Source organism: Aspergillus vadensis (genome assembly GCF_003184925.1).
Source record: "Aspergillus vadensis CBS 113365 unplaced genomic scaffold BO88scaffold_23, whole genome shotgun sequence".
Classification (NCBI taxonomy): domain Eukaryota; kingdom Fungi; phylum Ascomycota; class Eurotiomycetes; order Eurotiales; family Aspergillaceae; genus Aspergillus; species Aspergillus vadensis.
In genome coordinates, this window is record NW_020292061.1 from 513,226 (window position 1) to 537,219 (window position 23,994).

At 47.6% G+C, this 23,994-nt stretch overlaps 9 protein-coding genes and 2 non-coding genes across 11 annotated transcripts; 6 read left to right on the forward strand and 5 right to left on the reverse strand.

The window, feature by feature from the left end:
• Window positions 1-771: 771 nt before the first annotated feature.
• On the forward strand, window positions 772-2,369 carry BO88DRAFT_407261 (hydrophobin family protein). Its single transcript, XM_025707379.1, has 3 exons — window positions 772-1,817; window positions 1,898-1,971; window positions 2,071-2,369. The coding sequence occupies exons 1-3, from the start codon at window positions 1,157-1,159 to the stop codon at window positions 2,119-2,121; spliced, it is 786 nt and encodes a 261-aa protein (XP_025559773.1). The 5' UTR covers window positions 772-1,156; the 3' UTR covers window positions 2,122-2,369.
• Window positions 2,370-5,817: 3,448 nt separating this feature from the next.
• BO88DRAFT_129490 (mannitol dehydrogenase family protein) lies at window positions 5,818-7,692 on the forward strand. The gene has a single exon (XM_025701383.1). It carries the CDS (start codon window positions 6,056-6,058, stop codon window positions 7,562-7,564), a length of 1,509 nt encoding a protein of 502 aa, XP_025559774.1. The 5' UTR covers window positions 5,818-6,055; the 3' UTR covers window positions 7,565-7,692.
• A 1,529-nt stretch (window positions 7,693-9,221) lies between these two features.
• On the reverse strand, window positions 9,222-9,878 carry BO88DRAFT_309143 (uncharacterized protein; the record flags this gene model as incomplete). Its single annotated transcript, XM_025702446.1, has 1 exon — window positions 9,222-9,878. A coding segment is annotated over one exon (657 nt), but the record flags the coding sequence as incomplete, so codon positions are not given.
• Window positions 9,879-12,299: 2,421 nt separating this feature from the next.
• BO88DRAFT_437653 (uncharacterized protein) lies at window positions 12,300-14,221 on the forward strand (the record flags this gene model as incomplete). Its single annotated transcript, XM_025709635.1, has 5 exons — window positions 12,300-12,322; window positions 12,376-12,490; window positions 12,543-12,720; window positions 12,820-13,046; window positions 13,091-14,221. 5 exons carry the CDS (start codon window positions 12,300-12,302, stop codon window positions 13,910-13,912), a joined length of 1,365 nt encoding a protein of 454 aa, XP_025559776.1. The 3' UTR covers window positions 13,913-14,221.
• A 150-nt stretch (window positions 14,222-14,371) lies between these two features.
• BO88DRAFT_t219 lies at window positions 14,372-14,515 on the forward strand. Its single transcript has one exon. It is a non-coding gene; the product is annotated as a tRNA-Asn (tRNA).
• A 305-nt stretch (window positions 14,516-14,820) lies between these two features.
• BO88DRAFT_418146 (uncharacterized protein) lies at window positions 14,821-15,752 on the reverse strand (the record flags this gene model as incomplete). The annotated part of the gene is made up of 4 exons (XM_025708336.1): window positions 14,821-14,956; window positions 15,101-15,358; window positions 15,396-15,525; window positions 15,563-15,752. 4 exons carry the CDS (start codon window positions 15,750-15,752, stop codon window positions 14,821-14,823), a joined length of 714 nt encoding a protein of 237 aa, XP_025559777.1.
• A 489-nt stretch (window positions 15,753-16,241) lies between these two features.
• BO88DRAFT_t220 lies at window positions 16,242-16,313 on the forward strand. Its single transcript has one exon. It is a non-coding gene; the product is annotated as a tRNA-Arg (tRNA).
• A 274-nt stretch (window positions 16,314-16,587) lies between these two features.
• BO88DRAFT_407264 (short-chain dehydrogenase/reductase) lies at window positions 16,588-17,966 on the reverse strand. Its single transcript, XM_025707380.1, has one exon. The coding sequence runs from the start codon at window positions 17,673-17,675 to the stop codon at window positions 16,659-16,661; it is 1,017 nt and encodes a 338-aa protein (XP_025559778.1). The 5' UTR covers window positions 17,676-17,966; the 3' UTR covers window positions 16,588-16,658.
• A 541-nt stretch (window positions 17,967-18,507) lies between these two features.
• BO88DRAFT_407266 (HpcH/HpaI aldolase family protein) lies at window positions 18,508-19,703 on the forward strand. Its single transcript, XM_025707381.1, has 5 exons — window positions 18,508-18,549; window positions 18,614-18,694; window positions 18,767-18,887; window positions 18,940-19,068; window positions 19,137-19,703. Exons 2-5 carry the CDS (start codon window positions 18,627-18,629, stop codon window positions 19,605-19,607), a joined length of 789 nt encoding a protein of 262 aa, XP_025559779.1. The 5' UTR covers window positions 18,508-18,549; window positions 18,614-18,626; the 3' UTR covers window positions 19,608-19,703.
• Window positions 19,466-21,443, reverse strand: BO88DRAFT_470385 (SDR family NAD(P)-dependent oxidoreductase; the record flags this gene model as incomplete). Its single annotated transcript, XM_025711667.1, has 12 exons — window positions 19,466-19,824; window positions 19,878-19,987; window positions 20,048-20,199; window positions 20,266-20,372; window positions 20,430-20,463; window positions 20,525-20,636; window positions 20,694-20,719; window positions 20,772-20,811; window positions 20,867-20,936; window positions 20,994-21,066; window positions 21,135-21,268; window positions 21,402-21,443. 12 exons carry the CDS (start codon window positions 21,441-21,443, stop codon window positions 19,771-19,773), a joined length of 954 nt encoding a protein of 317 aa, XP_025559780.1. The 3' UTR covers window positions 19,466-19,770.
• A 495-nt stretch (window positions 21,444-21,938) lies between these two features.
• Window positions 21,939-23,811, reverse strand: BO88DRAFT_129666 (phosphatidate phosphatase App1 family protein). Its single transcript, XM_025701384.1, has 2 exons — window positions 22,662-23,811; window positions 21,939-22,602 (listed from the first exon to the last, which is right to left on the reverse strand). The coding sequence occupies exons 1-2, from the start codon at window positions 23,658-23,660 to the stop codon at window positions 22,000-22,002; spliced, it is 1,602 nt and encodes a 533-aa protein (XP_025559781.1). The 5' UTR covers window positions 23,661-23,811; the 3' UTR covers window positions 21,939-21,999.
• Window positions 23,812-23,994: the final 183 nt, after the last annotated feature.

The following is a 23,994-nucleotide window of genomic DNA, read 5'->3' on the forward strand; positions in this document are numbered from 1 at the left end:
GTTACCATTTTTACCGTATGGTGTAAGCCGGCCGTTCTCCGCCGGCCGATCACGGAACGTGTCAGTTTCAGATCGAGGGAAGGGATGGGCCTTCCCAACAATGACAGCAGCAAAAACGAACCTTGTCCGAACGTCAATATGAATGACTCAATTGTGATGAGATAGGCTTTACTCATTATTAGCATCTTTAATTCTCTGAGTCCAAGGCAGTTACAATGAATTTCGTCAAAAGAGGTTTGGAAACGGTACTGTGGGAAAACGACGGAAAAACTCCATATGTCAGGAACTCCAATAATTCTATTGGCTAGACTGCCCCGTCTAAAGTTTCCCCAAGCCACCGGCCACTCTCATTGGTTGGCTCCTCTTCCTATCCGTAATAGGCAACCGCCAAAATACCCCCAAGGTCTATCGGGCTTCTGCCAGTTAGGGCTCACGGTTGTGTTCCCCCTTGAGTGCCAGAGGAGGTCATAGTCCCAGCCCCACCGGTGTCTCGATGTCAAGATTGCCTATGCTCTTTTTTTTTGCTGTCATGGCTCGCCAAATCCTATCTCAAATACTTGGCCCCATTGCATGCCTGCCCGCAGCTACCACCCCCTGCGATCCTTCGCTTCAGTAAGGCCAATCTAATAGATCGCCACTGTGGCTCTAATTTAGCTCTTATGGGTGTGCAGCACAAGAAATGGACTGGTGGAGGGTTGGCAGGTTACTGGGTCCAAGTCAAAATCTCAGCTATTCTTCCTCCTGCCATCGGAGTATTCTACTCCACATTGGTTACCCTGCACCACGTACGAAAAGTAGCCTGCTTGCCTTTGTCGTTAACTTTCGCCTTGTCTCTCCACAATTGAGAGCAGAAATGAATGCAAGACAACGCTCGAATATCACTCTAGTCCTCGTTTCTCCGCGGGATGAAGCTATGATTGACTATCCATTCCATTTTCCATACTCATGAGAAAATAGCCACCACCATCTAGCCTGAATAGACCTAGATCATACTGTCTCAGGCCCATTTTAGAGACCTAGTAACATTCAGGGGCCTTTTCCATCCATACCTGAGTCACATCGTTCCTGTCTTTACTCGAACGCTCCACTATCCATCCCTGGAGTCTTCGTCATCAGAATCAAGTTCTCATGGGGAATCTCAGAGCATGAAGAAAGAATGAGTCTTCCCAAACTAGGAGTACCCGTTTTCGGTCGAGGAGCTACTTTGCACACAGCAACGAAGACCCCTTGTAACATATCTCCACCAGAGCCGAAGGGAGCAGATGAATCTATTCCAACCGAAGGAGGTTTGGAATGGAGGTCTAGGTTCTCCCTGGGAGAAGAGAACGAGAACAGACCAGGCTTTAGGAACGTTGCATTGTTGGATCGACCTCTCCTCCTCGCAATTGTGATCCAGAGACCTCTGTCAACGGCTATAAAAGGGTCCCAGCATCCCGGTCAAGTCAGTCTCTCATCCATCCATCAATCATCCATCACTCCAAATCATCACATCAAGCCTTCCTCACAGTTCTCTTTCAACTCCGATTTTTTGAATCACCAAGCCAAAATGCAGTTCACTATCACCAAAGTTCTTGCCTTCACCCTCGCGGTGGCCACCGGCGTTTCTGCTGGCGCTGTCTCTGATTCCCAGGCCATCAAGAAACAGACTGAGGGCAAGTGCGATATTGGCAACGTGTCTTGCTGCAACCCAACCAACGATGACAAGTCTGATGGCTTTCTCACCAACCTGCTCGAGTGGGGTGTCATCGGCAGTCTGGTCAACGGTCAGGGAAGCGCTTGCGCTCCGGTCAACCTCATTGATGAGCTTGGTATTCTGGGTATGACTGATTCTCTACATCCAATCTAAACTCTTGGCCTCGAAAGATGAATCACTGACAATCATGAATGCATTGAACAGCCCTCGTCAAGGATACCCCCGATGGACCGGTCTGCGAGAATATCATTGCTTGCTGCCCTGGTGAGGGTGCTCAGGTACGTTTGCCTCTCATTTTCCCTTCCTTTCCACATGAATTGTTCTTTTCTGTCTCTAAGGTAGTTCTGTTCATGACTAATATGGCTGTTTCTGTGCAGTGTGTCGCCATCGGTGACGGCTCTGGCTCTGGCTCCGGCTACAGCGACTAAGCGGGCTCACGTCCCTTGTCTAAAATACGGTTTCAGTCTCGGTGACTGACAAGCTCGACTCAGGAACAATATGACGCAAGCTCAACTCCAGATCTTGCTCTTTCCCGAGAAAAGTCTTTTTGGGCTGGACCGGTGTCAATTGGACTCCATTGTTGTTTAGATAAAGATTGCTTTAGAGTAGTTTATAGTGCAATTCCTCATAAGGAATTGCACTCTAGTTTAGTCTCAATTTATATGTGCTTTTAGTACTCTTTGTCTCTTGGATATCTGTATTGAGTGAGATCACATCTTAGAGAGCATTCGTAATGCATGGACGTCGCCTCGGTTTCTTGTGTGTAATGTAATAGCTTTCACCCAAGATACTTCAATAAGTACTTTGATTCAGCAGTAGTGGTTATAATCTAGCCGTTGCTATTACATCGCCGACCAGAGGCCCTGCTTTGATTACAGACAATATCTGCCTTGTTAGCTATAGTTAAAACAAGACTGAGACACAATACATTATAACCAGACGTCTTTGAAGATTTTCGTGAAAGCTTTGTCACGGTGCTATCAGTAAAATATATCCGGTGTCATATGTAATAATACCAGAGTAGATATAACATAGTCTAAATAGATATATATATATATATATCCAGTACCACTACTTGGTACATGCTTTATTGCTAATTCAACAGTTCTAAGCCACATATGCATGGCTGTTCTGAGTCAGTAAGAGAAAGCGTGATTGAATCTCTTTCTTTGTCTAGATATGGTACTGATTATGTTTTGTTTGTAGTGGTAGAGCCTGGAGAGTATCCCTGTTTAGGAAAATAGTATAATCCTCTCACAAAAGGAACAGATGGGGACATCATTCATATCGCACGAGTACAGATTATATCAACAAATATGTTGGAACTTGACAATAGGAAGTAAATAACAGCCAGACTGATCTTTCATGGATTTGTGATCAATGGCATTAGTAGGTAGATAGTGAACTATCCCATTAGCAGTCAATGCATGCCTGAGGTGTTGATATACCCAAACCAAGTGCTAATTCTTAAATGGTAACAGATATAAACTGCCTACTAAACGTGATATTGCTGATTATAAAGGCGCTGCAGCAACACTCTTCGCTCTGCTTCGCCAATTATGAGCTTCATTTGATGACCTCTGTATGTTTGGGGCCTGAGGCTTTAAGTTCAGCACCACGTGATGTCTAAGTCATCCTTAGTGTGCCTGAGGCTACGCAAAGGGCGTCGTGGGGAAGAAGTCCTTCTCGAATGCTGTGGAAAGGATTAAGTAGATATCATGATGATTTCATATACACCATGCTTCTCTAGAATCTCTCAGAAAAGTCTTCCTGCTGCCCTGTGAGGCGAAGTGTGGCAAAAAGTGGCGTAAGCGGATGCCGGGGTGTGGAGGTGTCTGTCGTAAAGGATGGATACTTATACGGGCCGAATCTTGCCTCCGTGTATCTCATTGATCGGCAATTCCACCGCCTGCAGCTTTCTGCCACTTTTGTACCCCATCAAAATCGCGCACTTGACCTACCATCCACCATATCTATCGGCAAACTGTTTTTGCTTGAAAAAAATCTCTATCAAGAAATGATACAAGCACACAGGATGCGCTGCGCTCCGCGCAGCCCACTGCGGGGTACAGAGGACAAAGTAGGAATATTTTGCGATCACAAATGTAGTGGGCTGGCTGAATTCAGAGGTCCGTTGATAACACTAGCGCTCTGTTTTGCACTGTGCCAAAGTAGGAATTTTTTGCGATATTGGTGGACTGGCAGAATGCTGGGGCCCACTGATACAACTCCAAAATACGGAGTACCAACGGTCTTTATAGGTATTTCCAAAGGGGTAGCATTGTGACATAGTGGCCTTGTCATTGTTGGTCATTGCCACAGTTAAAGCGAAGGTCGGTGATTTACAAATCCTTTGCACTTTAGTAATTGATAATGCTGAAAAATATCGAATTTGCCGCTCCTATAGAAGTGGAAATTGAATATCATTTGAGAAGCACATCCATATGATGTAGGATGAACAACGATAATGACAGACTCGTAGTCTTGTGTCCTCTCTGCAGTCTGCAGGACAAGCGTATGATGCTGGCCAACAGCATAGATGAAATGCCGCAAGACTAAACGGTTGAGGACCTTGAGATGCCGACAAACACTATAAGCAACCGTCAATAAGCACTAATTTAATCCCCTCATAATTACAGACAAACTACTTGTCGTCTGCTGAGATATGTGATTGGCTGAAGTGATCAGCAAAGTTCTTCAGTTGTCAATTGTGATTGATAAAATGTTGTTATAAATTCCGTTTTTGGTTTGTTTGTGGTGGTGGGTCTCGAAGATCTCTATGATAAGAACCAGAGTTGGGACTATCGTGGACACCCCACGTTTTCCGCAATGACTTTCCCTTTGGGATGTGGGCTTACAGCTCCGACGGGGTTAGGGGAAACTCCGCGGGGTTGAAGTCGGCCGATACTGTTTAGGGGTATCTGTCTACTCCATAGCTTTTCTTGTCATCTACTCTTTCAAGCAGGTGGGCAAAAGGATCAGAGTTTTTTCTATTAATAATTATGTAGGGATAGTCAGTCACCTGACACCTTCTTCAATTGAATTTCGGAGTTTTAATAAGGTTGGAAGCCTGGTGATGCCTGATAAGGCCTGGTTCAGGAGCTTCGTAAATAATCGCTTCCTCAATAATCAATTATGAACAAGATCAAAAGCTATTGTAGGGAAGACGTTGAGCTGGATATCTTGGCTCATTTCCACCGCAGTCCTTGTACTTTGTACACCGCAGAGAAGGAGAGGAATATTTCCAAGCTCACCGAGAGTCATTGAAACACCGACCAGGTCCTCGAGGGGCCAGAACAGGCAGAATAAGCCAGAACAGCCCGATCAGCCAGATCATGGAGGGTTGGGGCAATTAAAGGGGGTCAGGTGATGCAGTCAGGTGGTACATGTTCGGTATCAAAAGGGGCAGGTGAATTATGAAGTATCAGAAAATCTCCCAAGACCTAAGAACAAAAGAAAAAAATCTCTGATGGCCACCCGCACTAAAAGCTGACCCCGGACAAAGTACGTTATGCATCTGGTCGGGATTGGAATTGGACTGGTCAGGGGCTGAGAAATCCTGGAGCATCCCGCGGCTGCCGACCGATCACCTGACGGTCTAGAATTGTTCTGCTTTGATAGCCCTTATTCACTTGGTACATACAGTACTAACTCCGTAGCTATCTACTTTGTACAAGTGGACTTGCTGGATTAAATTAAAAATGTGCAGGGATTAAGGTTCGTCCGAGAGCGTGTCCGGTGATGCCGGCAGCCCGCGTGTGCGGCGCGACCGAAAGAGTTGATCTCACCTGCATTATAATTCTATCGACTGCGTATTGTTGTTGTTGTTGTTGTTCAATGTTGCTACTGTGTCTTCTTCTTCCCTCTCCCCCCCACGCGTCGACCATTTGAATTTTTATTATTCTGGAGCTTCACCGGAATTCCCGCCACCGCGGTTCATCTTTCAATGGGTCGGAATGGAGCCAATTGCTCGTCGAATCCTCCCTCCTTCTTTGTGCTCCATCCAACTGGGGCCACACACCCCCGATCCACCATGGATCCAGTCCGCGGCTTGCTTGGACAGCACCGGTCCGAAAAAGCAAGGCTACCGGTCCATAATCCATCTATTCGAGGCTATTGGAAGTTTACAACGCCACCGCATGATGTAATACTATTCCCGGCAGACTCGGCGGCGATCAGAGCGATCGGCGGTCAAAACCGGCGGTGACCCTGCGAAGCTCCAGAAGCTCTCCTTCAACATTTTGTTTCTCATTCCCCGGCCAGCTTTGAAATAACTTCCCTTGCTCTCCCTCCCCTTTTTCTACCCTCTTCTCCTTCTTCTTCCTCTCCTCCTCTCCTTTCTCCTTCATCCTCCCATACACAATGGGTCCCCTCAAGCTTAACACGGCGAATTTGTCGCAAATCGTGGCGGCAGGTGCCGGCCGCGTTAAGGTCCCGACTTATCGCCGCGGTCCTGCCCTCAAGGAAGGAATTGTCCATGTCGGCGTGGGCGGTTTCCATCGCGCGCACCTGGCGGTTTACGTTGACCAGCTGATGCAGAACCATGGCGTGACAGACTACGCTATCTGCGGTGTTGGCCTTCAGCCCTTCGATTCCACCATGCGTGATGCCCTGGGTTCCCAGGACAACCTCTACACCGTCATTGAACGCTCGGCTAAGGGCAGCTTTGCCAATGTCATTGGCAGCATCAATTCCTACCTCTTTGCTCCTGATGATCGCGAAGCCGTCATTGCTAAGATGGCGCACCCGGATACCCGCATCGTGTCTCTCACCATCACTGAGAGCGGTTACTACTACAACGAGAACACCCACGAGCTCCAGAGTGAGCACCCGGACATTCAATTCGACTTGGACCCCGCCAACGAAAAGGCCCCCCGTACTACCTTCGGTTTCCTCTACGCTGCCCTCGCCCGCCGTCACCAGCAAGGTCTTATGCCCTTCACCGTCATGTCCTGCGATAACATGCAGAAGAATGGTTCCATCACCCGTCACATGCTCGAGTCTTTCGCCCGTCTCCGCAACCCCGAAGTCGCTCAATGGATTACTGATAAAGGTGCTTTCCCCAACGCTATGGTCGACCGTATCACGCCTCAGACGTCTCCCGCCGATAAGGAGTCCCTCGCAAACACCATGGGTATCGAGGATTCCTGGCCCGTCGTCACCGAACCGTTCATGCAGTGGGTCATTGAAGATCAGTTCTCCGACGGTCGCCCGCCCTTCGAGAAGGTCGGCGTCCAAGTGGTCAAGGACGTGCACGCGGTCGAAGAGTTCGAGAAGCACAAGCTCCGTCTTCTGAACGGCAGTCACTCTGCCATTGGATATCCCGGTCAGATGGCCGGCTTCAACTACGTCCACGAGGTCTTGGAAAACCCGGATTTCAACAAGTTCGTCTGGCAGATGATGCAGGAAGAGGTCAAACCGTCCTTGCCTGAGATCCCCGGTGTCAACATCGATGAGTACTGCAAGACCCTCATGGAACGTTTCTCCAACCCCACCATCATGGACCAGCTGCCTCGTATCTGTCTCAACGCATCCGGCAAGATCCCCCAGTTCATCATGCCCTCGATTGCCGAGGCCATCTGGGTGAATGGCCCCCTCCGCCGTCTGGCCTTCGTCGCTGCTGCTTGGTTCCGCTACATCAATGGTGTTGATGACAAGGGTAACACCTTCGCCGTCGAGGACCCCATGCGTGAGGAGCTCCAGGCCAAGGCCCGTGCTGGTGGTACTAAGCCCTCCGAGCTGCTGAGCATCACGAGTCTGTTCGGTGACGATCTGCGTAACGACAAGCGCTTCATGCAGGAGATCACCAATGCTATGGAGGACATTGCTCGGGACGGCATCTTGAAGACGCTTCCCAAGTACATTAATTAATCGCTTTTAAATCGAAGCGGTGTAATTAATCTCCTTGCCGGTGTTGAATTTTTCTACGATTAGGGAATGTTTGGGACTGCAAGCGATATTTATACTTTTTCTTGGTTTACATGTGTCATGCGGGTGCGGTTTTTTACAAAAAGGGATGTTAAAGGATAGATAATGATAGATTGATCTAATGCTATGTTTTGGAATTCGGGCCACGTCATAAACTGACGGGCCAATGGTTATGGTACTCACTTCATTCTATTGACATTTAATTCCCTCCCCTGAGCTGATAGAGAATCATGAAGACACAATCTTCCGTAAACTCATATCCTACTACAGAGGTGTATGCTATCCAGGTGACTTCATCGTCCGAGCCACTCAAGGAATGCTACTATAACAATAGCAACGTGTACTCTGTAGCTCTCAAGCAATGGACTTCCCGACCGACCATCTACTTCCCGTTACCAACCACCACGAACAATCCCATCGCCCCAACAAACCTTACGCTGCAGTAGGTTGCTAGCTAACTAACACCTTTACCACAATTCTCGTCCGTTACCTAGGACCATAACCCTAGAATAGAAAGAAGATTCATCCTCGGCCCTTGACCGCCCAAGCTCATAGATAATTCTTGGCATCAAGCACACGGTCGGTCGCCACCATCTCTTATGCAAGATGACCTGCACCCTTTGTCTTTATCATCTGCATAACAATCCTCCGGCATCAAGAACACGTAACCAATCCAAATCATCATTGCTTGGCTTGACGTATGTATGTGCGATATATCTGACACGCCAGATTGCACCGACAGATTGAGTAAAAACTTAGATATGACATGCTGCAGCGAGCAGCTGTAAGCAACAGATAGCTCAATAGATACTACGCAATACTACAGTATAAATCCGATTAACTGATTCAAGGCCACGTATCCCTCGATATGACTGACTCGCCGAGAGCCAGTCAGCCAACCCCTTCCATCCCTTGACAGATAGTAAGCCCCTTCCGAGATTACCGAAGGTTTAGCGTAGCACACCGAAACTACCACAGCACATTGCCTACCTTGATCTGACTGGCGCAAAAGATGCTTGCTTTGTTCCCCGAATTGAGGGTTGCCCAGTTGGACTTCCATCTACTTGACGATCGAAAAAATAGGACAGAGAACTAGCGGTTCCACACTTATGAGTCAGTAGCTTAATCGTAGTCGTCTGTAACTAGTTGGTTACACATTCATTTCCTGACTTAGATGAGGATGCGCGGCCAGTCCAAGAAACGAGCGAGCCGTTTTCTGGTATTTTGCGGAAGGCTCTCCAGTTCGCTTTCGGGCTTTCATGCGTCCGCTATGCACTTCTTGTCATGCCACAGTCACTGCGATGGGGTAGATGAATTAGTAGGTCTTACTACAGTAAATAATAGTATGTGAGAAGCTTCTATGATCGGTAATAAGGATCATTATATTTGTTTGTTCGCTTTTCGACAACAGGACTCTGTATCCCGCTCTAAGCGTATGCACACGCTCCGATATCACACTGCGAGGAAAGTCACTTGAACCAAAATGCAGAAACTTGACTTCCCACGAGTCAAAGAGATCCCCCTAAAGAGTGTGACAAAGCGCCTCTCAAGATTACTCAGACTTGCCATCGGTATGGACACATAACAAGCTACTTGTAAGGGCAAGTTTCCGTACCATAGACCAGAGGAACGCCCCTTTCCTACTGTACGTTGATCCGACAGGTAGGAAGCACCTTGAGGATACAGAAGATACAGGACCTTCGACTGGCTGATATATGTCCGGCATGCCTACCAAGCACTCGTAATAATGATCAGAAGCGACACAACCATCACGTAGGCATTCCAATTTGTCGCGCATAATTATTATTATCTTGGCTATGGTACTATTATGGTAAAAGCCAGTCTTCTGACAAGCTCGGTGACGAAGGGCTGTCGTTGATATGATCCTTCTCAGCAGAACATCTGTAATATTGTATATCTGCCATATCTGGCTCTCGGGGTGGATTGTTCTTCCTGAAAATATGTGTGAGTTCAGGTCATCTTCTGCCCCGAAGTACGGCAGTGAGATTTGCATCTTGTCTCCCATGGACTTGACGACATCAGGTGCCAGTATAGGATCATAGGACATTTCCAGCGTGATAGTTTGGTAAATTCGGGATCTTGGGTTGTAGCGAGGGTCGAAATCGAAAGCAATTAGTGCGTCCTTCCAAGGGCCATCCCTGAATGCGTAGCCACAGAAAGGAAGAGCATCGTAAAGATTAGACACTTTATCAAATTCAACGGTGTTTCGAAGAACTCGGAGGGTAAGTATGGGGCGTATTACAAGTTGGGTTTGTATCTGCCGTATAATATGCTGGATGGTGTTTTCTAGGGCATACTCTTCTTTCTTGCAGCGGATAGGGCCACTAGGAATTTTGTTGACAGTAAATGGTACCACCTTAAGAGCGTAGCTTATGTCCTTGTTCCCAACATTCAAGACCATTCTCGACCTCCCATAAGAATGGTGTGAAGAGTTTGGGTATCTTGGGTCCAAAAGCCGTATGTCTCCCATTCTAGGTACACTTTCACCAGTTTTATCAGTATATGAGCAAGGTATCAATATTTTGGTAAGACTCAACTTGGTGTTCGGGTTTCGGTGTGGGCTTTGGTCCGTGGATCCGAATGGAAAGGCTGCCTGAGAGATTGCATTATTGAAGACTGGGGTCTGAAGCTGTGTCTGCCGATTATTTCTCATAACTCTATCCATCTGTTTGGCTCAACCTAGTGAGAACGATTCTGGATCTTTCCGTTTCTGAAATCGAACCCGGACGCATAGGCTGAAAATAAGTCCTTTTTGCACTTAAACCAGATGTGAGTAGGTATACTTTTTATAGGAGTGGTATAACTGCTTTATACCCAATTTCTTAATGTTCAGGGCAAACTGGCAATGGATCTGATGATGCTTCTTTGAAACTTAGCGCTAGGCACAAGCCCCCCTTGCTTAGACGGAGATCTGTACTTTGTGTCCCGCCCCTAGTGTGTTGTACAGAAATGAATCCTCCAGTAAATGCAGGCAAGTTAATTGGTGGACCATCTGATGAACGACTAAATTCTAAGCCTGGCACCTTATCATACGCATCACCGCTGAGCTCCATTCGTGTAGAACCACTGCAAGCAGTGAATGTGAGATATGACTCTCACAAATTGGATGTCTCCAGTCCTGCATCGGCAGGCTCCGTAGGTCATTCATAATTGTCGGAGTGTACCAAAGATAATATTCACTACTTTTTACCTGAGTTAAACCAGTGTGGTTAATTTTTCCGCTACTTAGCCCCCGAGAAAGCTTCTGATGAGTATTGTACTGCTACAGAAAAGCAGTAAAGTTTCCCTCAAGCGACGGAGAACATGTGAACTGGACGACCAGTATTTGTATTCACTACATTGGACTTTACAAAGTATCAACTAGCTTGGGCATTTCTTATGAGATCGTTTGAGGGACTCCAATCGAGTGGAGGTAAGCCCGAAATTCTTCTCCTGAGCACTTCTTACGGATTTCCAACAATAAACCCAGTATACTAGGACAGTACTAATCCTTGAAGCCAATATGTATGACTCGTGGACCCAGTCAAACATGCACGCGGGAAATAATATCCATTGTGGCAATTCTGGCGGTACTTTTATGTCTAGTGATGATGTCTCTCAGCCAAAAGAATCATTTGATTGGTTCCAATTTGCACTGGATCATGATGTCAGTGATCCTCACGGCTTAACGGTTTATGAGATGATGGCTCGTTTTGTCGATACAGAAGAAGATTCCGTCTTGAGGGGAATTGATCCTCTCGGCTCAAGTCAGTGAGGTCGCTACTAGCCACAATGATTAACATAAGGTTAATTCCATCACAGCCCAGGACGCATCCTTGGGCAGTAGGTTTATTCAATTCGTGCGTGATATTCAGTACGAAAGAGTTATATTACCCGAGAGTCAGGTATATATATTTGAAGTATTCAGCTTCTAGGAAAATTGCAATCCGGATCTCGCTGACACATAATTAGGCACAAAGCACTATCTGTGCAAAAAGAAAAATGACATGATTTGAGTATTTGCGCGAAGATAAGCTCGAAGCTCTGAAATTCCTAGAAGAAGCCAGACATAAGAGCCGAAAAAGCGGTAAACTAACTCCCATATTGATTGAAACCGCGGCGCAAAAACTCTACATAAGTACGTTCAACCTTTGATCTTGGAAACGCGACAGAGAACGGATATTAGCTATGTCACCTGCTGCCGTGAGGGTGAAAAGGGAAGCTAAAACCTTCCGTGCTTTGGGCAAACTTATTCTTCCTCAAGATGAGCCCACAGGACATGAAGTGTCCAGTGTGAATAGCTTGCTCTCAGGACACTTCAGTTCCGGTTACCGATTCTTCTTGGTGTTCAGCATGAACGAACTAAGGCAGCATGGGATGATAAAATTCTCAGACAGGTATCAGGTGACAACAAAACATCTCGCCCCGTTTGGAAGCAGGCAGGTATAGCTAATGTGACTTTGGTCTTAGTTGATCAGGTTTGAAGACCCGATTCCATTTATCGGACTAGAGTCGGGTATTAGAAGGAGACCAAGATCTAGAATTATGACGTTTCAACACGCTTATCACCTCCTCAACTACCTGGAAAAGATATTTCATTCAGGACACCCGCCTCCTCCGCAAATCATGACGAGCTAATACAAGTCAACCCCAAGGACTCTTGAGCAACAAAAAGAAAATGAAAACCCTGAGTATCTTAGTGTGAGTTTGTCTGTCATGTCTGTGAGCCGAAAGTTGTACTACCTGGCGCCTAGTGTAGAGGATAGAGCACCTGCAGGATCAAATCTCAACACAGCAGAACCTCACTACCTGAAGCTGAGGAATTGCGTTGAACTGATATGTAATGAGCTTATGGTTTATAGTCTGAATGTGAGCTCCGCCACTCCATACTATCCTCAGTTATCATACTGATATTTAGTAGCTTAAGTACGCTATACCCGTGAGACTCGGACACGATTACAACGAGCCTTACTATTCAGTACCTGCTCAGTGGGCACTATACCTTTCGTCCAATGAAGGTACAAATGTATTATTGCCACTTTCATTATCAGTTCGAGGTCCAAAAATAAACAATGGGAAATTGCCGATATCTTGTACCTGTAAGGATGGACGATGGACCATTCCATAATTAATAACCAGACGCTAACCAGAAAGAGGAAACGACACCAAAGACGATCTCTTCTCTAAAGATATTACAGCAAATTGGAGGCCATGTTCCAAAAGTTCAGGCTATTACCGGTACTTCACGTGGCAGATGTTGAAATGCTTTTCTGTCATGATCCCGGCGAGTGGAGGCCACGCCGCTTTAACCCTGCTTGGATACTCTATGATACTCCACTACATGCAACAAGGTCAGGCGACTGCTTCAGCAGAGTATGCGGGTGATATACGAGTGTTTACATGGTTATTGAGAAAGCCTTGCAAAGTGCGTCACGCTTATCAATAGGATTTCGCCCAGAACCTTTTCAGCTCGTTCGCCTGCAAGATTTTACCTTGACTCACACAGGGACTGAGTCAGAAAAACAGTGTGAGCTTACGCGGAGCATGATCAGAATATTCTCCGAAAGAAGCAAAGAGCTGTCGTCTGAAGCCACCTCTTATCCTGCTACCAGCGAGACTGGGGGCGACGAAGTTAGAGGTATTGGAGAAGATGAAGGAACTGCATTTTGTAGTACTGATAACAGGCTACAGTCCGCTGGGATGAAGGGGTTCAAGGTAAAAGGAGAGCCGGAAGAGAAGAATGAGCCAAATACTCGCCGTGAATACTCGAGTACGTCTCTAATTTGGAAGAGTTACAAAGAACAATTACAAAGGGGACTTTACAGGGTGAATGATATGCCCAAGTGCTGTTTTATGTCATGCCCAAGACCACAGGATGCGTTTTCGAAGTACTGTGATGCACACTCTACAGCACTGATTGAATATGTTGCGACGCACAAAAGCTGGCTCCCAACCACTGTCGAGTGGACGTCATGCCCTACTCCAGACACGAGAATTGAGCTGCAGCTTCTGAAGGCTTGGCACTCCCACAGTCCTGAAGATGTCTGGATTGTTGATTTCGAATTTGTTACTGTTGGTGGTACGGCCTCTCCTATCCCAGTTCAGCTGGCAATAAGGCAGATAGACGGAGTTCTTCTTCTGGAGACCAATGTTGACTATTGCCTATCATTCGATGAATTCAGTGATAATATTGGTCCACTGCGAACGGAGAGGTACCTCGTACCGCAAATCCTTCAGAGGTGTTATGGTTCCGGACCACGCACTAATGGCCTCGCACCTACCGAAATCTGAGCAAGGATCTATGATCTGGGCTATGATCCCGGAAAGACGAAGATCCTTTCCTGGTTCTCGGTTCAGGATATGCAATGCTTTCAGAGGATACTCCTCCAAGGAAATGATGTCATAGTGCCCAAGGAAGGTCATCAAACATGCAAGAACTTTCAAGAGGTAGATCTCGGCATGCTCTGCAAAAAGTTACTTCCGCATAGCTGGCCATCGTTGAAATTGGTGACCGTTCATGGGAGTATCATGGCCAAGAAAGGACAAAGGGTAGACTCAGACTTGTACCATAATGCAAGTGGCGACACTGCGGCTGTGGTAGACATTGTGAAAGAGTTACTCTCACTGGTTTAGGAAAAAGAATGATGCAACCCCCAAAGACGGGGGAAAGCACCCCCAAGAAGGGTGGCGGGGGTGAGGAGGACGGTATGTTTGTCATAAGATATTTGCAAGCTAAACAATAGCAAGCGAGGCAAGGTGGCCGAGTGGTTATGGCGCTGGTTGTTAGTAACCCCTTTTCCGACTATCTTGGCATTTCACCGACTAACAACCCCTCAGTTAGGTTTACCAAAACACCAGTTCGAAAGAGCGTGGGTTCGAATCCCATCCTTGTCATTCTTTTTTTGTTTTCCAAAAATACAAAATGTATTTTCCCCTCAATAGATTCACTCTCCTATTTTTAGTGTTTAGTAATAGATAGTCTTCACTTTTTCACTTTTACACTTAGTTTTAGGCTGATTAGATAGTTTTCATGGAGTATGTCAACGGCGGGGCAGACTGGGAAGGCGACTGGGATGGAACAAGGCCGCTTAGCATGATTGCGGTATTTGGTCTTTGTGTGGTCTCTCACGGGAGGTCGCCTAGTATAAACCCGTAAAATAATCTAGTATTTGGTTCTGAAAGATATGGATGGGAATAAACTATGTATGGCAGATAGGGTTCCGTGGTGTGCACCATACTTCTCTCACGCTATCACATGATGCATTACATCCATTGAGGATGAACGATAAATTGACTCTGGCCAGCAGCTCTAGTCGCTTGTACAGTGCCAGTGAACTGTAGATATAGTCAGTCGCAAATCTAGATGTAGTCGCAGTTCTGTCAACCATGTGTCAAATTCTCTAGCAACATCCGGAAATGATTTCAACAAGTAGGCCACTATATCCATCGAATTGACCCGATAATTGTTAACCATCTTACACTTTATCATCTTCAGGCTTGTTCGGTCTTCTCATAGGAAACATAGAGCGGGACCGTCCATGCGCGTCTTTACTAGCATCATCTGACCCTCTGGATAGTTGGCGTCCGGGATCAGAAGCGGCGTGGGAAGAGGTCATCCCAACTTTCCATTTGTAGTAGGGTGTAACAATGAGGTCATTCACATTGAAAGCGACAATGATCAATGGGATGACAACGGCTGGGGATTGTCCAACTGCATCCACTGAGAACAAATCCAAACTGCATAAGCAGGAAAGTCTAATGAGACATAACATACAGATCGGGAAATATCCACCAGCTTTGAAACTGCGGACGGCCAGAAGGCCCGTGAGGAAACTGGGCGATATCGAGCGCAGAAATGAAAGATAGAAAGGTAAGTGGAATCTGACAATCATTATCAGACTTTGCTTGTGGACAGAGGCAAGGTGCACTGGTAGCACTCACGAATACAATAGTCACAGTGGCGAAGACCATAGTGGTATAGGTCTGTTATCGTGCAAAGGCGGCATCCTGACTTGCAGTGCATTTCTCCTTGAGGTCCAAAAACAGGTTGATCTGTATTTTGTGTCAGGTTTACTTCTCCAATGAGCCAGGAGAAATTAACAGAATCTTGAGCGGATTTTACTTCGTCCATTATATCGCGCAGTTCATTTAAAACTACACTCGGTTTATGAATATCGGAGGTATATTCCAGGTTGTCTTATTAGAAGCCAACGTAAATCAGCCGAGCTATGTTGATGATAGTTGCAAGCCGGTTGGTCGCAAGCCTCGTTTCCTAGCGACAATGTGAAGTCGGTTTTCAATTGCGCCAGAAACTTGACCATCCATGACATATAGCTGGGCCGCAGGATGTAGAACTCAAGTTGTCAATATATATATAGATAGATGGTAATTGCGCAACGAGTGTTCATGTTCATGATGAACACACTTGACACATAATCATAGCTGTGATAACCCAGTAAGTGTTCATTATATCGGTCGGAACTTTGTCTTGAGTTTAACAGCTACTTGCTGCCTTGGCTAATGCACTTTGTCAGACAGAACATGCCAATGCTTGTAGGTGCAAGTGCAGAAATATTGACCTTTGGTTTATCTAACGAAATACTAAGGATGTCTATAACAAGGCCTGCTGGCCCAATGGTAAGGCGCTTGACTACGGATCAAGAGATTGCAGGTTCGAGTCCTGCGTAGGTCATTTCCTTTTTGCCTTTTTTTTGGTCCCGCTTTCCCACCAGAAGCGGTTGATGTGCATGTAAACTTAATTGTAGATGCGCATTGTTGTTTATTGAGTTTGCGTGGAATCACATCTTTGACTACACTTACCATGTAGTATTCACACGCACCATGCTTGATACCATGGGTGTAGTTTTACTTCCATCTAACCCAGCTTACTTCCACCTACACCGACCACAGCCCCTTAGTTGCCCTTATGCGCCAACCTACGCAGCAAGATGTCAGATCAATAAGAGGGCATCATTAGCATTAAGTGGAATTGGTCACTATTAGTATACAAACAACCCAGTCCTATGCAAACACACAACTACACCACCCCCCGCATAATCCCCGGCTGGATCTGCTCCAAAATATCACTCAACTCCTCCCACACTCTCTTCTGCGTCCTCCTCCCTTCCTCACTCGTCACAAATGATGATAATTCCCGTGGACACACCACTCCATTCGACATATACTGTCCATGGCTTTCCCTCCCCGCCGCTGCAGCCGTCACCAACGTCCTACTCCCTACTTCCGCCGTCCTCCCCAACAATAGCAACAAAAATCTGACCACCACATTATCCATCTCCCTGGATAACTGCGACCGACAAAGCCCCGGATTCAGACAATTGACCACAATATCATCATCTCCAATTCGGTCCGCCAACTCCCTTGCCAACAACACATCCAGTAACTTTGACGTGCGGTACCGCTCCGCCATCGTTTTATAGTACCGTTCCGGCTCATCCAGCGCCTCAAACACACTCACCCCTTTCTCCGAGGGGGCATTCCTCTCGGGAAACTTGGTAAAGGCATGTACCTCGCTCGCCACTATCGTTAACACAGGAGTGTGCCCCTCTTCCCCCGTTTGTTGACATAGCCTCCTCGTCTCCCTCAACTTCGGTACTAGTAGCACCGCTAACAGAAACGTCGAAATCACGTTGACTGTGATCGTGCGCTCATGACCTTCTGCCTTGGAGTACTGAAACGTCGCGAGACCAGCGTTGCAGAGAAGGACATCAAGACGGTTGAGCGTAGTGGTTGCGCGGGTAGCGAAGGCGCGGACGGAGTCGTAGGATGCCAGATCTAGGGGCCAGACTTCGATGGTTTGAGGGTCGCAGGTGGGGTGGGCGTTGAGGATCTCGGCACGGGCAGATTCACCGGCGGAGAGGTTCCGGACAGCGAGTATGAGTTTTCCGATAGGGCCGGAGGCGATGTGATGGGCTGCTGCTAGGCCGAGTCCCGTGTTGGCGCCTGTTATGATGACGGTGCGGTTGTGGAAGGGTAAGGGATGGGGTGGGAGAGAGGGGGTGACGAAGAGTTGATTGTAGAGGATTGTCGCCATTTTGATTGTTGTTTCGATGTGATGATGATTGGTGATGAATTGGGGCAGAGGTGGATGGTATATAAAGGTGGTATGGTGGTGACATTATGGAATAATGGAAGACGCGAGCAACATGTAGATCATTACCAGCAACGGATATATCGGTCTTTGGGTTATAGAGTGCGCGATAAAGTGCGGTGATAAGCCGGGTTTAAGGTCCCCAGCAGGTCTTTATACACGTGGTGATGTCAAGAGTGGGGCGGGATTGCCCAGAATCAGAAATAGTCTTTGTGAGCAAATATTAGATTGATAAATATGAAAAGAATGATACTTTTAGCCTCGTCTGATACGATATCAGATGATCCTGCCCCAGGCACCCGTTTTATTACAACCGTCACGGGCCACACATGACTCACCTGCATAGACACGCGGCAGCTGTGTGCCTAGTCATAATACAAATTTAGCTCGCAAATGACATCAATGAGTTATTGAGCCTCAGACTAGACTCTTTCAGTGCCAATTCAATAGCTTATTCTTTTCTGACGTATCCAACTTGCCACCCATGGTTATCTCGGCAAATCATTTTAACGACGTTGAATACCCCAGATAGGATCAATGCCCAATTTACAAGTTGTAGAGGAGTTTGAGGATACCCAAGGACATCACAAGCAACTTATATGGTCTCCGTTGTTGTTGTTTCAAGACAATTAATGCATGCTTCGGGGTCAACTACCCCGTTGCGGTCGGAGTTGATGCGATCGGTTAGCCGAGGACCGTAACCGGCGGGGCAGAGAACACCGAGCTCTTAAGCGGACAACCGAATTCTATTAAAATGAACTTCAGCTTCCTTTCATGCTGATAGTAACTGAAGTTTTAATCGAACATATTCCACAAGGTACGCTTGCTATCGACATCCCATAATACCCCCCTTAGGACCCGTCTTCTAATCACCCGGACAGGATCATCCCCAATATGCCCTTCGAAACTGCAATTACCTCCACCCTCCGGGGCTCTTCCACGGCCCTTGGTTTCTGGCTCACGTATGATCATCCACAACCAGTACTCTTAGCACTTCGTACCAAGATGAACTAACCTCAATTCGATGAATGCAGCCTCCCCAGCGCAGCAGTCGCAAAAACCATACTGCACGGCCAGCCTCCCAGCCCAGGCCGTTTCAGCTGGGTCCTAGTAGACGCCGAGCACGGATTAATATCCGACCGCCATTACTATGAGGTTAGTACATCTGCCATCTATCCAATGTAGTGCCTTGAATAACCGATATTAGCTTTTCAACGCCATTGGCTCCGAAGACGTAAGCCCGATTGTCCGGGTCCCCTGCGCAGAGGAATGGATGATCAAACGGGCGCTGGACGCCGGTGCTCACGGAGTCATGACCCCCATGTGCCATTCAGAAGTGCGTACCCCAGCCCCAATTTCCTTTTGAACCCAGATGCAAGTAAACGATCTAACATTTTGAAACAGGTTGAAGCCGCCAAAATCGTCCAATGGACCAAATACCCACCCCTTGGCACACGAGGCTACGGCCCCATGTTTGCGCCGCACGCATTCCCTGGCGTCGCGCCCGGAGCGGAGTACGACGAGGGCTCGCAAACAGGCACGATTGTAGTTGTGCAGATTGAGTCGAAGGCTGGTGTCGAGAACGTGGAGAAGATCGCAGCTGTTGAAGGCGTCGATGTCCTGTTCATCGGACCCTTCGATTTGGCGAAGCAGATGGGTGTTACGAGGGGCGGGGAGGAGCATGAGGCGGCTATTCAGCGGATTTTGAAGGCTGCGCATGCGGCAGGGAAGAAGGCCGCTATCTTTTGTACGGATGGTAAGGATTCCCGCGTGCGCGCGGAACAGGGATTTGATATGATTTCGGTGGTTACGGATGTGGGGGTCTTCAGGGCGGGGATGTTGAGTGAGTTGAGGACTGTTACGGAGGGGCGGTGATTTGGGATCTGGCAATGATAGAGATATAAATGTTTGGCTACCAGGATGAAGTAGAGATAGCTAATCAATCCATTATGGCTCCTTTATGTGATCGCTATCTTGTCACTGTGTTGGAGTTCGGGTTGGGTGGTAGCTGTAGCCGAGGTCTTGGATACATGCGAGTTTACCACACGTATGTGTCCTCTGGCATGTGAATTCCATCGTTGATGGATGCGCTCTTGGCTAGAATTAGCATTTTGCCGTGTCTGGATTCGTAGCCAGGATACATACCATTGCTCTGCCGCCATCAACCAAGAGGTACCCTCCGTTCATGTAGCCCCCGGCCTTGGAACTCAGCATCAGACAGGGTCCGACAATCTCTTCGGGATATCCAGGGCGCCCTGTAATGTGGATTGATTTATTACAGCTGCTTCATGTAAGGTGTTCGACAAGTCACGTACCAGCAGGAGCCCGCTTAGCAGCACCTTCTGAGGCCGGATTGAGGTTTTCGGCGTTGCCAGTGGTATCAGCGAATGTCATCTCGCTGGGGAAGATTCCAGGGCAGATGCAATTAACGCGGACTTTCATACTAATGTCGTTGTTAGGGAGAGCACTTTGGAAATCAAAACCATCATAGTCCTAAGTCTGTTGCAGCAATGGATAAGCAGAGAATAGAAACATACGGAGAAAATCTACCAGCCAAGAGCTTCGATACGTGGAGAGCTTTGAGACAGAGTTAGCTAGCGTAGAAGTAACGAACGACCAACAATTAAGCGTACCTGCAGCCTGAAATGATTGTTAGCAATCTGACCCCAATGTACTGTTAGTCATATGGGCACTTACTTTTGAAGCACCATAAGTCACCGTTCCCACGGTCCTATTTATATCTTAGTTTCCAGCACTAGCTTTCCAAAGGCCATGCCAGTAGCATAACTCACCTCTGGTTGGCAACCCCGGCCAAGGAAGCAATCACAATCACGCTGGGGTCCGAAGACTTTCGCAGCAGTGGAAGGAATCCCACAGTGGTGAAGTAGACACCACTGATATTGACTGTCCACATAACCCATTAGCTACTACTTCCAATATCTTATAGGCAGGGCTGCACACCATTATTGGTTGTGGTAAAGGATTCGCTTGAATTTATCAGCATCGCACCTCATCGGAGTGAAGAATGCAGGAACATACTCGTCGACACTTTCCCACAAACCTTTTTCAACAGCGTCGGCTATTCATCTATGAGCAAAAATCAGACAGCAAACACACCAGAAAGGTAGCCATACGATCATTGGGATTCCAAGGAGGATAGTCCGTCTTCCCAGGCAGACCAGCATTACTAATTAGCACATCAACCTGTGAGACACTAGTTAGCACAACCTTATGACCCCATCAAATCCATCATTTGCGTACATGATCCTCCTTCTGTTTTATTTGTTCAACGAGCTGGGCACAGCCGTCTTTTGTGCTCACATCGCCCTTGATGCTATAGAGATGTGTCATCAGTTTTCATCCCAGCCTCAATGGTGATTGTAGACCAGGGAAACGACTAACGGTATCACTTGTCCACCAAGTGTCGCTCTTTCACGTAGTTCCTCCGCAGCCTTCTCCAGGACTTCAACACGACGTCCCGTGATATAGACTTTGGCACCGTTGGTAGAAAACCCCTCCGCGATCGCTTTCATGGGCTCAAAGTTAGATCGTAGACTCCGGAATTGGCGGTTCTAGCTTACCTTTGCCGAGTCCGGTGCCTCCGCCGGTGACCACAACGACCTATGTCTCTATCAGATATGGTTACTAGCACGGGTGGTTCACACGTACCTTGTCCTTAACGCCAAACAGGTTGGAAAGCTGGAGAGACATGGCTTTGTGGTTGTATCAGATAACTGTGACGAGATTTAGGTAGCCTCGAAGAGTCTATTGTGTTTACCCTGTTTCAATAATTACCACGATAGATGGACAAAAGATGATTGTTGAACCTTCCAGAGAAGTGATGACGATAGTGGTGAGCCGCGGGGTAGATAAGCGCCGGAGTTCCGCCGAAGCATGCTCCAGCCAGTCATGCACGAGGTACATTATAGAACACCTGTCGACCACTTCTTATGTCTAGACTCAAAAATAACAGGTTTTATTGCATGCTTACAGATTCATATCAGAAGCTGCAAGATCGAGTTATGCGCCCGTCATAGAAGAAATGATCAACGTGCGAGAGTTGGCTGATTGGTACTACTAGTGACAGATAAAATAGCACCGCAACCTTGAGTGCGCTCTGATAGAACAAAAATTAATAGGTCCAATAGTAGATAATCCTACAATAGTGTACTAAGACCCGACATAGAGAATGAGCCTCCGCTGTACGTGATGTTGGAAAGAGAATCTAGTCATAAGTTCGTAATTTCTCATACATCGTAACGAATATCTACAAGACCATGAAAGAAATCGTAGCCAGGACAATAAGAAAGACTAAACCCTGCCTATCAGTCCCACCCATCATTGACAAACTGGCCGCCGACTCAGCAGTATGATTGGCAGACCCATTGACAGCTGTGGGTTTGTCGCCCAGCCCCAATGGCAAACCCTGATAACTAAACGTTAGATTCTGCGGAATGGATGTGTTGTAGCACTGGCCGTTCCCAATATCTAGATTCGTCAAGTCATCGGGATGCAAGAAGAACATGTAGTTCGACTGGTTGAGCTTCTCAAACCCAGACGTATCGTATGGAAATTTGTCACCGGAGTCGGTGGCGCTGGTGTTCCGAACAAAAATACATTGCACTTGGCCCGGAAAGTCGGTCGCCATTTCTGGGTAGTCACGCATGACGTCGCTATTGCTGGTGTCGGCGATGAGGATGAATTTGCGCTGTGGGAATGTCTCAAACACCTTTTTCAGCAGGAATTTGCGGATGGACAGGGTGGCGGAGACGTCGCTAAAGTTGAGGGGACGGGTGTCGAAAGACCCGCCGGGGTAGTTGTCATAGATGAATTGCATGTAGTTTCTGGTGACTTGTTCGGGGGTCGTCGTCTGTAATGTGGTGGTGAGTACGCAGCAACAATACAATAAGGGAGTTTTGGTAGACTAACTAGGTAGTGAAAGTGCAGGTTGGGCAGACTGATCGACCAATTGCGATAGATGTCCGGCATATTCTCCCACGGCCGGAAGGGACGTGCGAACGAGTTGAGGAGCCCTTGCTCGGGCTCATAGATTTTGGTGACTCGTAGGATGTCATCGATGTCCGAAACGACAGTGAGCCCGGTCGGAGGCACAAGATAGGCTGTGCTGTTTCCAATCGTTGCGCCCTCCACATGAACGTTAAGTCGTTGTATCGCCGAAGTTTCGTTACCGGCCGTCAAGCCGTTACTGGAAATTGGCACGAAGGTGTCAAAGTCACCTTCGACCGTGGTGTTGTAGGGCAGAGTGAGGTTTTGGGTGCCGCCAGTGGTATTAGAGGATCCACCGCCGCCTGGCTGTCCGCTGGATCCCTGACTCGGTGCAGGCTCTAGGTGGATCGTGTTTACAGCGACATCAGGTTGCTGGACGACTAATATTTCCGCTGTTAAATTTCGGGCCTGTTTCTGCTCGGATTCGGATAGGTCGGATATGCTTGTATTGCCGAGGAATACATCAGCCAAATCATTCAGATCGGAGATGGAGGTGTTGGGCTGCTTGTAGACATTTCCGTGGAAGCGAACGTTCCAACCCGAGCTGGTCCAGTTGGCATATGGGTCGATATTCAATACATTGGTCGGCAAGGCTGCCAACTCAGCGCTGTTCAAGCCCAAGGAGCTCACCACTGCATATCCAGTGGGGAAACCCTGGAAGTAGTTGGGCACGCCCGATGCGACCCAGGAGGGTAGGTCGGATCCCAGGCCAGAAAGGATGCTGTTAATATCAGAATCGACGTCACTCAGAATATTCCGACCAGCAACTCGAGAAGGGCGATGCTGAACCGGCGAAGGGGTGATGACGGGCTCGGGCGGAGCGACATTGTTGACGAACGCTGTGGGCGCCGGTATCGCGGAGACAACTGAAAGAAGGGCTGCCTGGAGCAAGGCCTGACAGGCAAAGCTTGACCTGCTCATTCTGACTCTAAAACTGGTGGGGATAGACCTTTTGGCGCAGGAATAAGAGTAACATGGCTGTCTCTATTGTTAAATAACAAACCGAACACCCACCGACGTCATAGCCGTGCAGATCACTGGGACTTCAGGGCCACACAAGCGATTCACCCATTGGGTCTGGACGGCAAGACCCTGACCCGCAGTTAATTAACATATTTGTGCGACAAACCAGATTTCTGGATCAGGGACAGATCAGGAACAGATCAGGGTCTTCGTGCGTCATCGTCCCGGAGATGTGTCCACCACATGGAGCAATGCCGGTGCTCAACCCCGTTGCGTCATACTCAGATGGTAC

Coding starts and splice junctions, on each gene's coding strand:
- BO88DRAFT_407261 (XM_025707379.1), top strand. CDS start 1,157: ATGAGTCTTCCCAAACTAGGAGTACCCGTTTTCGGTCGAGGAGCTACT. Junction 1,818..1,897: donor TGATGAGCTTGGTATTCTGG/GTATGACTGATT, acceptor TGCATTGAACAG/CCCTCGTCAAGGATACCCCC. Junction 1,972..2,070: donor GCCCTGGTGAGGGTGCTCAG/GTACGTTTGCCT, acceptor GTTTCTGTGCAG/TGTGTCGCCATCGGTGACGG.
- BO88DRAFT_129490 (XM_025701383.1), top strand. CDS start 6,056: ATGGGTCCCCTCAAGCTTAACACGGCGAATTTGTCGCAAATCGTGGCG.
- BO88DRAFT_407264 (XM_025707380.1), bottom strand. CDS start 17,675: ATGGCGACAATCCTCTACAATCAACTCTTCGTCACCCCCTCTCTCCCA.
- BO88DRAFT_407266 (XM_025707381.1), top strand. CDS start 18,627: ATGCCCTTCGAAACTGCAATTACCTCCACCCTCCGGGGCTCTTCCACG. Junction 18,695..18,766: donor GCCCTTGGTTTCTGGCTCAC/GTATGATCATCC, acceptor CGATGAATGCAG/CCTCCCCAGCGCAGCAGTCG. Junction 19,069..19,136: donor CCCCCATGTGCCATTCAGAA/GTGCGTACCCCA, acceptor ATTTTGAAACAG/GTTGAAGCCGCCAAAATCGT.
- BO88DRAFT_129666 (XM_025701384.1), bottom strand. CDS start 23,660: ATGAGCAGGTCAAGCTTTGCCTGTCAGGCCTTGCTCCAGGCAGCCCTT. Junction 22,603..22,661: donor ACCTGCACTTTCACTACCTA/GTTAGTCTACCA, acceptor ACCACATTACAG/ACGACGACCCCCGAACAAGT.